This window comes from Chiloscyllium plagiosum, unplaced genomic scaffold, assembly GCF_037043375.1.
Source record: "Chiloscyllium plagiosum isolate Xiang-an unplaced genomic scaffold, Cpla_swu_hap1 HiC_scaffold_39, whole genome shotgun sequence".
Lineage (NCBI taxonomy): Eukaryota > Metazoa > Chordata > Chondrichthyes > Orectolobiformes > Hemiscylliidae > Chiloscyllium > Chiloscyllium plagiosum.
The window spans coordinates 21,880,641-21,895,378 of NW_028270177.1; the positions used below are offsets into that span (position 1 = coordinate 21,880,641).

Below are 14,738 nucleotides of genomic sequence, written 5' to 3' on the forward strand. Positions count from 1 at the left end.
TTGGGCTCGGTTAGCAACACCCTTTTTTTTGAGTCAGTGGTTATTCGGAGGGTCAGTGGGAATGTGGAGTTGAGGTCACTGTCATATTGGGCATTACCTGGTGCAGCAGGCTCGAGGGGACGAATGGCCTACTGGTGTTCCTAATTTGTATGCTTGTGTATTGAATGATATGTATTTGTATCCTCCTCTGTGGCTTAGTGCGCTACTTCTATTAAGCATGAATCTTGTTGATCTATTTAGATCCCAAACATTATCCCAAGAAGGAATCAAAGTTAATGTTTTGAGTTCAGCATTATTTCTTCACAACTGAGTTCCAAAGAAGAGTAATTCTGGATTTGAAACTTTAAATCTGTTTCTGTCTGCACCCATGCTGCCAGACCTTCTAAGTATTTCCAGCTTTCTGTATTTGGTTCAGATTTCCAGCATCCTGAGTATTTTGCTTTTCTTATGTTTGAAGAAGACTGCTTCTGTATCACTGACTTTCACTTGATGTCACTGAAAGTGGGATCAAACTGATGGTTCACGAGTAAATCCCAGCTTCTGTTCATTCCACAGCACCCTGCAAGATGACTTCTTCATCCTACATGAGCAGGAGTATGACAGTCTGCTGGAGTCTGTCTTTAAAACGGAGTTCATCAGCCTCTTATCAAAACGCTATGAAGAACGAATGCAAAGGAAGCTACCTCTGAGGTTTAGTAACACGTGAGTACCTCTGCTGCTATTGTCTGCCTACACATGGTGTTCCAAAACCTTGCAAATTATTTATCAACCCATCAGTGCATGATGCAGAAACTGCTTCAATTCTGAAGCATTTCCACATTTTTAAATCATTGTCTTAGTCACTCTCACTACTGAGCACCTGATCCAGGCTGGCACTCCAGCGACTGGAGCACCTGATCCAGGCTGGCACTCCAGTCGCTGGAGCTCCTGATCCAGGCTGGCACTCCAGCGACTGGAGCACCTGATCCAGGCTGGCACTCCAGTCGCTGGAGCACCTGATCCAGGATGGCACTCAGTGGAATCCTCTTTTGCAGGAGACATTAAGGTAAGGGCCCATCAACCCACACAGATGGAGATAGATCTTGTGGCTCTATTGTGAAAAAGAGCAGGGGAATGTCCTCTGGAGTTTTTGGCCAGCGATTAACCCCCACGCCACTCCTGAAACCACACAATTGGCTCTTTATTACCATTGCTGGGTGTGGGAGCTTTCTGTGTGGAAACTGGCTGCAGTGTTTCCCAAAAGTACAAAAGTGGTCAGGCTTCCTAAATCATGGGTCATAAAACACTCTTGGACATCCTGAGGTCATCAGAGGCCATGGGAGATGCTACATAATGCATGTGTCTTCTTTCAGTTTAACACTTGTTTTTACTGTTACTCAGACTTGAAATGAAAGTGCGGAAGGATAACTGGGGTCCTTGGAGTGCTGGTAACTCTCGCCAAGTCCAGTTTGTCCAAGGCAACGGGCATGTGGCTGTGCTCAAACCCAGCAGTAAAACCTTGCAGGTCAGCATTGGACCAGGGTTACCGAAGAACTCACGTAAGTGGCACATTCAACACCGCACTTAGGAGCACCAACATAGCACCAATAAATGCTGGTATCAGTGATTAAATAGTAGTGGGAGACAGTAAAAGTCAAATTGACTTTCTCCATTAATTTGATCCCTGTGAATTAACCCAAGAAACGTTTAGCTTGTGTCACAGAACAGAATGCTTCATTTCAATCCCCAGTTTGTGGTGAGTTTGTCAGGTAGAGCTGTTAGTGAAAGGGATGGGCGCACATCCTAATAATGTAAGAAATAAGAGCCGAGTAGACCACACAGACTCTCGAGCCTGCTCCACCATTCAGCACAGTCATGGTTATCTTGGAATTCAACTTCACTTTGCTGCCCTCTCTCCCATCCGATGATTCCCTGAAAGATGAAAATCCAACTTTAAATATATCCAATGATCAGCATCCACAGCCCTCATAGGTAGGGAATTCCACAAACCTTTGAGTGAAGAGATTTTTCCTTAGCTCAGCCTTAAACGAACAATCCTAGACCCTGAGACTGTGGCCGTGTGCTAATGTTTTGCTAAATCATTATTTTTATAAAATTGTCCAAGTTCACTATCTGATGTGCTCAGTGTCCACTCCTGAGAGTGTATAGTCCTGTAAAGTTTGATGGAGAACAAACATTGTTCACAGCTGGATAAAGGCATTGATTCCTTTCTATTTATCAGAATGGGCATAAAGTTATATCAAGAATAAAGTAACTGAGACCCAAATCACAATATACAGAACAAATAATATTCCATTAATGTAAATAACTCATTTAATGTTTGATTTACACTAAAGTACAGAAAACCAAAAGAGCCCATAATAGTGCAAAAAATGGGTCATTTTGTGTGTGTGTGTGTTTTATATATATACGCACACATACATGCAGTGTGCCTGCATGGATATATATGTGTGAGTCTGTGTGTGTATGTGAATGTTTTGCAACTAACTTTGTCAGGCCAGGTATCAGATATGAGTTTGGAGGAAGGGTCACTGGACTTGAAACATTAACTCTGATTTCTCTTCACAGATGCTGCCAGTCCCGCTGAGTTTTTACAGCAGCTTCTGTTTTTGTATCAGTTATGAGGATTGGTAACAGTGGGTCATTTATCCACCTTGTGCACTAATAGTGGGATTACGTTGCACATTTTTATGCTGCATGTGTTTAGGTATTTTTTGCTACATATATGAGAGAATAAAATCTTTTGTTGTAGCACATTGTTTCTAAGAAACTTTTAATTGTACATTTATGGCCAGCTAAATAATCTTCATCTGCACTCCTTCTCAAGTATGGATTAGGTGGTAATGGCCATGAATGTTTCTTTGATGTATTTCCGTTATTTGAACCTTCTCATTCTAGGGCCCACAAGGAGGGACTTAACACAAGGGAGACAACAAACAACTAGGCCACAAGTGACATCTGTCCCAACCCGAGCAGCACCCCCTCCTCCTGGTAAATTGTTTTAAGATTACTATTCTATTAAGATTACTATTCTATTAAGATTAAGATTACTATTCTGTCATGTGATCATTAGCTTGCGAAAACCTAAGAAAAGAAATGGAGGCCAAGAAGTTCCAGAAATATAAATTTCATCTCTAGGGCACTGCTGTGAGCAACCCTGGAGTAAAATCTAGAGTTGTTATTTTTTACGAATAGGTATTAAAAATAATTGGGAATGTGTGGGAAAGAAAATTGTTGGACTGAGTTACTAATGGGAGTTAGAGTGAAAAGTGATGTCAGGAGATTAAAGACAGAATTACAGGGGGACGGGTGATGGGGTGGCTGGGGCTAAGAGGTCATGTGATGAATCCTCCAGGAATAAGTCCAACCAGAATTGGCAACACAAAGGCAGGTTCTGTGTCCCTATTTCATCCATTGTGTTAATACAAAGAGTGAACTCTGCCTGATCTGTTCATTAGTCAACAAGCCTTATGGAAGTCAACAATTATTCACGTAAGGGAAGGACTGGGCCTTCATGTTTCCTGGCTAAATTTACTGTCTAAGGGGATCAAGTATAATTGGAGCCCACAAAGCTGTTCTCTGTTGTAATTTAGTGTCTTCATGAGAGAAATAGGTAAGATTATTTGGGGGTGGGAGTGGTGGGGATAGTGAATGGAAAAAAAGAATCAAATTCCAGGAAATTTATGAAGTGGGGCTGTGTTTATGTTTATTAGTTAGGGCTCTTCTTAAATTGCAGTTATGAAAAACTGTCTTGCAATAGATTTAAAAAAGCAAATGTCAGGGCTTCTACACATCAGGTTCACAGAAGTACTCTCCCTGATTGCCACATTGGCCAAGGAGGAGAATCCAATAGTGCCAACGTCTGGAAAAGACTGTTGAGTTTTAACTGCTTTGAAGCAGACCTGGCCATGGTGGGAAGTAAGATTTGAACCGGAGAAACAGCAAGAACCCTGGCATCAACACTGGTGATGTAAGAAAAACCTTTCTCACACAGCTAGCTGTTAGTGCATGGAATGCACATCCTGGACGTGTTGTCATGTAGATTAGATTCCCTACAGTATAGAAACAGGCCCTTTGGCCCAACTAGTCCACACCGACACTCCAAAGAGTAACCCACCCACACCCATTCCCCTAGCCTATGTTTACCTCAACTAACATACCTATCACTATGGGCAATTTAGCGTGGCCAATTCACCTAACCTACACATCTTTGGATTGTGGGAGGAAACCGGAGCACCCGGAGGAAACCCACGCAGACGTGGGGAAAATGTGCAAACTCCACACAGACAGACGCCCGAAGCTTGAATTGAACCCGGGTCCCTGGCGCTGTGAGACAGCAGTGCTAACCACTGAGCCACCGTGCCGGCCCTGTCGGCAGGTTCAATTGTGGCATAGCTTTTTGGATAGTAATAATAGTGTGCAGGAATATGGCGTAAAGGCAGGAGATTTGTACTCTGTAATAGAATCAGACTGGATAACAGGGGCAGTACGAGCATGATGAGCCAAATGGCCTCCTTCTGCACCATAATAATTCTGTGAGTCTGTGAATTCTGCCCTCCCTTCAGTCTGGAAGACTGAGGCATTTGTGTTGTCCTTCCCTCTGATTATTTCAGCTAGGACAGACTGGGAATAGAGTCGGGACCTTCCAGCGCTGGATGGGCAAACTGAGCTGTCGTTAAGGCCATATTCACAAAAACAGGCTGAGCTTGATTGCAGGTCGACTTGAAATTAATGTGAGGCTGGAATCACTCTGATCTCTATGTGCATTAACAATATGGAAAGAATGTGTTTGTGATTTATTACACAAAGTAGAAGAAGTTCCTCCAGTTCTACTTCCCCACCTAGGCCCAGCCTCCCAACACCAATCCAAACTCAGGGAGAAGGTCACAGGGCAGGGATACAGAGAGAGTAATAACTTTGATGAATTAAGGGACAAAGTCATTACATTTAAGAAATATTTAGATGTGCACTTGCGATACTGAGGCATTCAAGGATGTGAGCCAAGTGCTGGAAAATGGTGTTTGTTTTTGACCAGTGCAGATTCAATGGGCTGTAGACCTCTGTGACTGTGAAAGTGTGACTCTAAAATTATGTTGCATATATGTCAATATCAGTTGAGTGATGCTTTGAGAAATCTGATTCAAAAGGACGAATTTTCATCCCACTAATAACTACAATCATTGTCATTACCACTGGACCTAAACGCTTTCTTTGGAATAACTAAAATGGATTTCCTCTCAATTTGTCATTTCAAAGGTCCCCATCAGAATGGAGTTGTAAAAGGTTTCCATAACACCTCACAATGGCCACCTTTAAATTCTCAACCCAGTCAGAGAATACCCTACCAGGGCACCAAGTCAGACCGACCATCACTGCCAAGGCAAGGCACCAACTTCACAGAGCAACACGCCCGCATTCAACATAATCTGGATTTCCTGAAAGTGCCCGAGCAAGGTGCTGCAGGGTAAGAGGAGCTCCAGGGTTTGGCTATTTTAGGTTTCTGTTGTTTCATTATATCTCTGAGGACACTCACTGGTGTTTGTTTGGTTGAGGAACTATAATTCCATTCCTTGGAAGAGTACTGGATTTCCACTAGGAGACTTGGAAGTGGCCGTGCGCGTCCCAGGTGCAGGGATATTGTATATCATTGAGAAATAGAAGATTATCGAACAATTGTGATTGGCTGTGTTAATGGCACTGAAGCATTACTTCCCAGGAAATCTCTACCTTGAGATGCAGATTATTTCACTTTGTTGAGAAGTGGAGGTACATTTGTGCTGAGATCCTGTTTAACAGGGAAGTGGGAAAGGATACTCAAGTGGAGAACTCCTACTGTGTCCTCACAAACATATATACACACACACAAACACACACACACATATATACATGCACGCACACACACAGATCATAAAACTTCTCTTCTAGAAGAAATATCCCAGCAATCAGTGAGGTATTTCTCTGAGGTCTTCATGACCAGGCCTAATCCTGACCTTCCATTGACACCTACGCATAAGTTGCAGCAAAACTCGCAAAATAAATATAAAATGAGAAAATGAAAGTTAATTTACCTCTTTAAACACTGTTCTGTTGACTCTAAAACATAGTTTTACGAATATTGTCATAATTGAGATCAGCTACCTTAGCGCAGGTCAGGGAACTAAAAACTGAAATAAATTTGCCAGTGGTGTAGCTGATAGCTTAACAATTGAACAGTAATCAAACTGTTGAACATTGTGTCACAGGGAATAGCTTTCCTCAGTCATGAAACTTCAGCGTGGTTTCAGCTAGACATTGAGTGGGTGGTAAAAACAATGACTGCAGATGCTGGAAACCAGATTCTGGATTAGTGGTGCTGGAAGAGCACAGCAGTTCAGGCAGCATCCAAGGAGCTTCGAAATCGACGTTTCAGGCAAAAGCTCTTCATCAGGAATAAAGGCAGTGAGGCTGAAGCGTGGAGAGATAAGCTAGACGAGAGTGGGGGTGGGGAGAAAGTAGCATAGAGTACAATAGGTCAGTGGGGGAGGGGATGAAGGTGATAGGTCAGGGAGGAGAGGGTGGAGTGGATAGGTGGAAAAGGAGATAGGCAGGTGGGACAAGTCCGGACAAGTCATGGGGGCAGTGCTGAGCTGGAAGTTTGGAACTAGGGTGAGGTGGGGAAGGGGAAATGAGGAAACTGTTGAAGTCCACATTGATGCCCTGGGGTTGAAGTGTTCCAAGGCGGAAGATGAGGCGTTCTTCCTCCAGGCGTCTGGTGGTGAGGGAGCAGCGGTGGCACATTCCAAGGGATCTCTGTATGCCAAATTATGTGAAACATGTGCCCTCTGCTGGCCAGTCATGGAGCTGCAATCCAACCTGATGGAGATTGAGAAGCAAAATTCTCCTACAAATGACATTGTAGAAACCCCTGTATTAAATTAATCCAAACAGTAAATATGATGTGACGAAAAGAAACTTTGCCTCACCTATTTTGCTGTATTACTTATAGTATTTATATTAGGTGCATATAAATCATTGTAAAAATCTCTTCCTTTTTATAGTAAACGTACTGGAATGACACGACCAAATGGAGGAAAGTGAGTCAAGAGTAATGCTTTTTGGTGGTGGTTTCCATGATATTGCTTCTATATTTAGTACAGCTGGTTTATTTTAATTTAGTATTTAGAGGCGTGTAGTAGCTTATCACTAGTTTTAGTTGGAATCAGGATATAGGAAACCATCATGCTAACCTAGTTGTAGATAGTCATGGCTATGGTGGTGGGCAAATGGTATTTCTTGCTGTTAATGCGATGTCATTATTTACTGAAACCTGTATAAAATAATCCTAATAAATACCCTTGCAGTTGTTAAAGTGGAGAAAGCGTGTGTGTTGAAGGAATGAACTATGCTCAGATCTGACTGTAAAACTGTGCTGCACCATTTTCTGTTCTGTATTGCTATTGCAAAGTCTTTTCTTCAAAAATAAAATATAAAATATTTAAAAGGTTGGGTGCATTTGGCACATAGGCATCGGGTTGCATAGTGCCAGCCAGATGGATTTCTCAGCAGGCAGCCCGAGTACTGAGATCTATTGGTGGGGTAGAAGCCAAGCAACTGTCTCTACAGGAGGGTTGATTTAAAAAAAGAGAGGCTGGGGGAGTTTCTTTCTGCAACAGGTTGTTACGATCAGGAATGCAATGCCTGAGAGAAGTTGGAGCAGATTTAAGAGTAGCTTTCAAAAGGGAATATATATTCTTGCAAAGGACAATATGCTGAAAAAAAGTGGAAGCCCCTTCAAAACGTCTGCACCAACACAATGAGCTGAATTCACTCCTTCTAAGTAGCAGGATTCTAAAGAAGTCAGATTCCCATTTGGGTTTCCTTGCACTTTGAGGGTTTGGATGGGATGGAAGAGTTCCTGTATTTCTTTTAGATTATTAGAGGAAGGAAGCTTTTTTGCTGAAAAAGGGTTTGTTTAACATGTGGTCATTAAGAGGACTTGCTCCAAGTCAATGACTTAGATATAGCTGCTGAAACTCGTGGTAGAACAATAAAACTATGGAAGCTGTTAGCAAATTGCAGGAAATATCTAGGCAGTGGGTTACCCAAACTTGTCAATTTGATTTACTTTTGTTGAAATCTATAAAGTTATAAAGGGGTTTAAGAAAGATTGATCTAAACAAATACCAGGGCAAAAAATTAATAATTAGGATGTTAAAAGTAATGAAATGGAAGTTGTGGCGGGGGTGGAACATTTAAAATGAAGGTACAGTTAAAGATGCATTAGAATTCAAAGCCACTTTGGGAAGCAAACACATGAACTGGAGAGTATAAATCAAATCATGGGGAGAGGATTCAACATCGAGAGAGATGACGAGTACCTAAGCTCGAGATCAACCGAACAGTCCCAAGAATATTTGGAATCAGCTGTTCACTATTCCTAATATCTTTTTTGTTGTAACACTCTACAATGCTATTCACTCATTGTGCATTGATGCTGATCCACAAAGGTGTGCAAACTACCTGCCATATCCATACCTAAGCCATGAGCCCTGGCAATCAACTCTCCCCTATCTATGATTTGCTGGCTCATTTGCTGACTCATCCTGATGAAAAATTGTATATCAAGGAGGCCTCAAGTAAAGTTCTGCCTCAGAGCAGTAGCTGGACATATTTGCAGCTAACAGAGAAGTCATTCTTGACTCTACCAGCGACCCATAAAGTTCCATGCCCGTAAGGTTGGGTGCTCCTCAAAGTGAAAGATTATGGACACCTGTGATGGATAATTTCTCACTTTCTGATCTTTTCTGAGCGCTAAATCTTTTGATTCAGTAAAACCCATGTGCAATATAAACTGGCAGCAGAGGCTCAAGGTATAGTTACAGTAACTGTCTCTCTTTTTCTTTAGAGCACACAGACAAATGACAAATCGCCCACCCCCAGCAGGAGGTCGACCAAAGCCGCAACCCAAACCCAAGCCTCAGGTACCACAGTGCAAAGCACTGTATGCATATGATGCTCAGGACACAGATGAACTTAGCTTTAATGCTGAAGATGTTATAGAAATAGTTAGGGAAGGTAAGTAGTGGCTTTATTTAAATACATCCAAAAGTTACCTTTCTCTTTGCTTGTTCCATCGGACCAAATATATTATCCATTCCCCAGTTAATTGCATTTAGGCTGGATTTTGTGATTTTAAGAAATTGTGAGGCCGAGTTGGTAAATAAGCAGCGACCTCTGTTTTTCACACATGCAATAAAATGTACAAATCTGAAAGTTTGCGTTGGATATCTCACTGAGGGTGTGCTTATATATTCCTCATCTGTGGATTCAGCCTGGAAGTGAATTCAATTGTGTGAACTCACTGTACCTGCCCATGAATTTCATCTAAAACTAGCTGAGAACATTAGGACTGGTGCGTTCAGGTCTAAGCTAATTTTTATATTAGGTATTAAGTGATAATGAGTGATACACAACCTCACTGATCCTGAAAAGCTCATTTCGGCATTGTGGAGTCTCATTCCTGCAAAAGAAATTGAATATTCAGGATTTTTACAAAAAGCTAAGATTGTAAATTTATCTCTTTCTGTCTTAATCACATCTGGGTTTTTCAATCTTCATTTTATGTTCCTTATCCTGTTTAAATCAAATTTGTCTTTCCTGCTTTATTCCTCCTGGTTTTGAATGTAAATCTCAGTGAAGATTCTTCAATATTATTGGTTGTGAGCTTTCCTATTTCTGGTCCTGCTCAGAGCTCCTCTGTATAGAGTGTCACACTGGAACTGGAGTCAAGCTAGAAAAAAGGGATGCACATTAAAACTCTGTGAGCAGCTTTCAACACTAACTGCAAAATCCAGGCCTATACATCGGCATAATTCCTCTGCTGCAATAAAGGCTCACTGTGCTACCTGCCACTCTGATTTCTTAAAGTAGCGAACTTCAAAGTGGAACTTATCAGCATTCTGTCCAGGTTTTAAAAATCCAAGCTCAACTTCAACCAAGCATTAACTTTTTGAATTATCTCTGGTTTCTCCTGCTCTTTTCAATCTTACTGGTACCTTGCATTTGTTGGCCCTTCCCTTTGGGTATCTCAGTTTAAAAGAAAATAAATTGTATAAAGAAAATTGCAGAATGTATTAGGATGTTGTAGCTGCAAGCACATTAACAGAAACTTCAAAACCTGGAGGGGTAGGCGACTTGGCCTGTTTGAGTCTACTTTGCCATTCAGTATGATCATAACTGATGCACTATCTCAATATCGTATTCCTGTTATTTCCCATTACTTCTTGATGCCTTTAAAATCCAAAAAATATATATTTCTTTCTTGAATATATTGGTCTTCACAGCCTTCTGTTGTAGAGAATTTCACAGGTTCACCAAGGTGAGGTGCTGCATTTCGGAAAGGCAAATCAGGGCAGGCCTTTTACACTTAATGGTAAGGTCCTTAGGAGTGTTGTTGAACAAAGAGACCTTGGAGTGTAGGTTCATAGTTCCTTGAAAGTGGAGTCTCAGGTAGACAGGGTAGTGAAGAAGGCATTTCATATGCTTTCCTTTATTGTGTTATGACACAGCAGTGAAATGTTCTGTTATTTAAACCGAACACCCAGAAAAGCTCATCTCATCTGGTAATATATTAAAAAATGAGTGACTGAGAATTCCCAAATTCCATTATTTGAAGAAAACAATATCAATTTATTCTATAACTCTAAAAGTGAACATTAAACAACAACTATTCCCATCTCTAAGACCCATTTCTCTTATCTGCTTATTACCTGCCTCTAACTTTATAACAATATGCTTTTCCAACAAAACACTTACTAAAATTACATAAACTCAATTTCAAAACTGTAGAGCAGCTTTTGTCTTCAGTGTCTTTCTTCTTCTGATGAAGATCTCCCTGGGTTGTGTTAGAACATAGAACATAGAACATAGAAGAATACAGCGCAGTACAGGCCCTTTGGCCCTCGATGTTGTGCCGATCCAAGCCCACCTAACCTATACTAACCCACTATCCTCCATATACCTATCCAATGCCCTCTTAAATGCCCATAAAGAGGGAGAGTCCACCACTGCTACTGGCAGGGCATTCCATGAACTTACGACTCGCTGAGTGAAGAACCTACCCCTAACTTCAGTCCTATATCTACCCCCCCCTTAATTTAAAGCTATGCCCCCTTGTAATACCCGACTCCATACGTGGGAAAAGGTTCACACTGTCAACCCTATCTAACCCCCTAATCATCTTGTACACCTCAATCAAGTCACCCCTAAACCTTCTTTTCTCTAATGGAAACAGCCCCAAGTGTCTCAGTCTTTCCTCATACGATCTTCCTTCCATACCAGGCAACATCCTGGTAAACCTCCTCTGCACCCGTTCCAGTGCCTCCACATCCTTCCTATAGTATGGCGACCAAAACTGCACACAATATTCCAGATGCGGCCGCACCAGAGTCTTATACAACTGCATCATGACCTCAGGACTCCGGAACTCAATTCCTCTACCAATAAAAGCCAGTACGCCATATGCCTTCCTCACCGCACTATTTACCTGGGTGGCAACTTTCAGAGATCTGTGTACATGGACACCAAGATCCCTCTGCTCATCCACACTACCAAGTATCCGACCATTAGCCCAGTACCCCATCTTTTTGTTATTCTTCCCAAAGTGAATCACCTCACACTTAGCTACATTGAATTCCATTTGCCACCTTTCTGCCCAGCTCTGCAGCTTCTCTATATCCTGCTGTAACCTGCCACATCCTTCCTCACTGTCAACAACTCCTCCGACTTTCGTATCATCCGCAAACTTGCTCACCCAACCTTCTAACCCCTCTTCCAGGTCATTTATAAAAATGACAAACAGCAATGGTCCCAAAACAGATCCTTGCGGAACACCGCTAGTGACGGCACTCCATGAAGAAACTTTGCCATCAACTACTACCCTCTGTCTTCTTCCATCCAGCCAATTCCTAATCCAAACCTCCAACTCTCCCTCAATGCCATATCTCCGTATTTTCTGCAGTAGCCTACCATGGGGAACCTTATCAAACGCCTTACTAAAATCCATATATACCACATCTACCGCTTTCCCCTCATCAACCTCCTTCGTCACCTTTTCAAAGAATTCAATAAGGTTTGTGAGGCACGACCTGCCCTTCACAAAACCATGCTGACTCTCCTTGATCACATTATTCCTATCCAGATGTGCATAAATCCTATCCCTTACAATTCTCTCTAAGACTTTGCCCACAACAGAAGTGAGACTCACCGGCCTATAGTTACTAGGGTTATCCCTACTCCCCTTTTTGAACAAGGGAACCACATTTGCTATCCTCCAGTCTTCTGGCACTACTCCAGTAGACAAAGAGGACATAAAAATCAAGGCCAATGGCTCTGCAATCTCCTCCCTTGCTTCCCAGAGAATCCTAGGATAAATGCCATCAGGCCCAGGGGACTTATCTATTTTCACCTTTTCCAGGATTTCCAACACCTCTTCTCTACATACCTCAAAGCCATCCATTCTACTTATTTGTGACTCAGTATTCACATCGACGACAATGCCCTGTTCCTGAGTAAATACTGAAGAAAAGTATTCATTCAGTGTCTCCCCAATCTCTTCCGCCTCCACACGCAACTTCCCACTACTATCCTTGACTGGACCTATTCCTACCCTAGTCATTCTTTTATTCCTAACATACCTATAGAAAGCCTTAGGGTTTTCCCTAATCCTACCGACTAAGGACCTTTCATGTCCCCTCCTTGCTGCTCTTAGCTCTCTCTTCAGGTCCTTCCTGGCTACCCTATAACTCTCAATCGCCCCAATTGAACCTTCACGTCTCATCTTGAGATAGGCCGCCCTCTTCCATTTAACAAGGGATTCCAATTCCTTATTAAACCACGGCTCCCTCGCACGACCCTTTCCTCCCTGCCTGACAGGTACATTATCAAGGACACTCAATAGTTGCTCCTTGAACAAGCTCCACATATCATTTACACTCTTGCCTTGGAGTCTACTTTTCCAAGCCACACATCCTAAGTCATGCCTCACCGCATCATAATTTCCCTGACCCCAGCTATAACTCTTGCCCTGTAGTACACACTTATCCCTCTCCATCACGAGAGTAAAAATCACCGAATTATGGTCACTATCCCCAAAGTGCTCACCTACCTCTAATTCTAACACCTGGCCTGGTTCGTTACCCAGAACCAAATCCAGTATGGCCTCACCTCTTGTTGGCCTGTCTACATATTGTGTCAGGAAACTCTCCTGCACACATTGAACAAACACTGACCCATCTAACGAACTTGAGCTATAGCTTTCCCAATCAATATCAGGAAAGTTAAAGTCCCCCATAACAACCACCCTATTACTGTCACTCATCTCCTGAATCACCTTCCCTATCCTTTCTTCAATGATTCTAGGACTATTAGGAGGCCTGTAAAAGACTCCTAACAGGGTGACCTCACCTTTCCTATTCCTAACCTCAGCCCAAACTACCTCAGATGGCAAGTCCACATCCATCGTCCTTTCCACCACTGTAATACTATCTTTGACAAGCAATGCCACACCTCCCCCTCTTTTACCCCCACCTCTGACCCTACTAAAACATTTAAATCCTGGAACCTGCAACAGCCAATCCTGTCCCTGTTCTAGCCATGTCTCCGTAATAGCCACAACATCGAAGTCCCAGGTACCAACCCACGCTGCAAGTTCACCTACCTTATTTCGTATACTTCTTGCATTGAAGTATACACACTTCAAGCCACTTTCCTGTTTACAGACACCCTCCTTGGAAATTGATGCCATGTTCCTAACCTCCCTACACTCCAGGCCCTGCACCCTGAAGCTACAATCTGGGTTCCCATGCCCCTGCAGAGTTAGTTTAAACCCCCCCCAAGAGCACGAGCAAACCTCCCCCCAAGGATACTGGTGCCCCTCAGGTTCAGGTGTAGACCATCCTGTTTATAGAGGTCCCTCCGTCCCCAGAAAGAACCCCAGTTATCCAAAAACCGGAATCCTTCCCTCCTGCACCATCCCTGTAGCCACGCATTTAAGTGTTCTCTTTCCCTATTCCTCGAATCTCTATCACGTGGCACGGGTAACAAACCAGAGACAACAACTCTGTTCGTTCTAACTCTGAGCTTCCAACCTAGCTCCCTGAAAGCCTGTCTAACATCCTCGGCACTCCTACTACCTATGTCTTTGGTGCCAATATGGACCACGACTTCGGGCTGCTCCCCCTCCCCCTCCAGGACCCGGAAAACACGATCAGAGACATCACGTACCCTTGCACCTGGGAGGCAACATACCAAACGTGAGTCTCTCTCGTTCCCACAAAACCGCCTATCTGTGCCCCTAACTATCGAGTCCCCAATTACTACTGCTCTGCTCTTCTTCACCCTTCCCTTCTGAGTAACGGGGACAGGCTCCGTGCCAGAGACCTGAGCCCCGTTACTTACCCCTGGTAAGTCATCCCCCCCACAAGTATCCAAAACGGTATACTTGTTCTTGAGGGGAACGGCCGCAGGGGGTCCCTGCACTGGCTGCTTCCTCCCAGTCCCCCTCACTGTCACCCATCTATCTGCCATCTTTGGAGTTACTACTTCCCTATAACTCAGATCTATGACCCCCTCTGCCTCCCGAATGATCCGAAATTCATCCAACTCCAGCTCCAGTTCCCTAACACGGTCTTGGAGGAGCTAGAGATGGGTGCACTTCCTGCAAGTGTAATCGGCAGGGACGTCGATGGCATCCCTCACCT

The 14,738-nt window shown here is 43.1% G+C and overlaps 1 protein-coding gene across 3 annotated transcripts in view; it reads left to right on the plus strand.

Annotated features, from left to right (window-relative positions):
• The window catches only part of myo1ea (myosin IEa), a 158,320-nt gene that overhangs the window by 138,493 nt on the left and 5,089 nt on the right, over positions 1-14,738 (plus strand). For 2 of the 3 annotated variants that reach the window (XM_043677435.2, XM_043677437.2), the window contains 6 exons: positions 556-702; positions 1,381-1,538; positions 2,899-2,991; positions 5,257-5,464; positions 7,038-7,073; positions 8,885-9,054. In XM_043677435.2, the coding sequence (XP_043533370.1) occupies positions 556-702; positions 1,381-1,538; positions 2,899-2,991; positions 5,257-5,464; positions 7,038-7,073; positions 8,885-9,054 (812 nt within the window). The remainder of the gene's footprint in view (positions 1-555; positions 703-1,380; positions 1,539-2,898; positions 2,992-5,256; positions 5,465-7,037; positions 7,074-8,884; positions 9,055-14,738) is intronic. The other variant, XM_043677436.2, reaches the window with a different exon arrangement.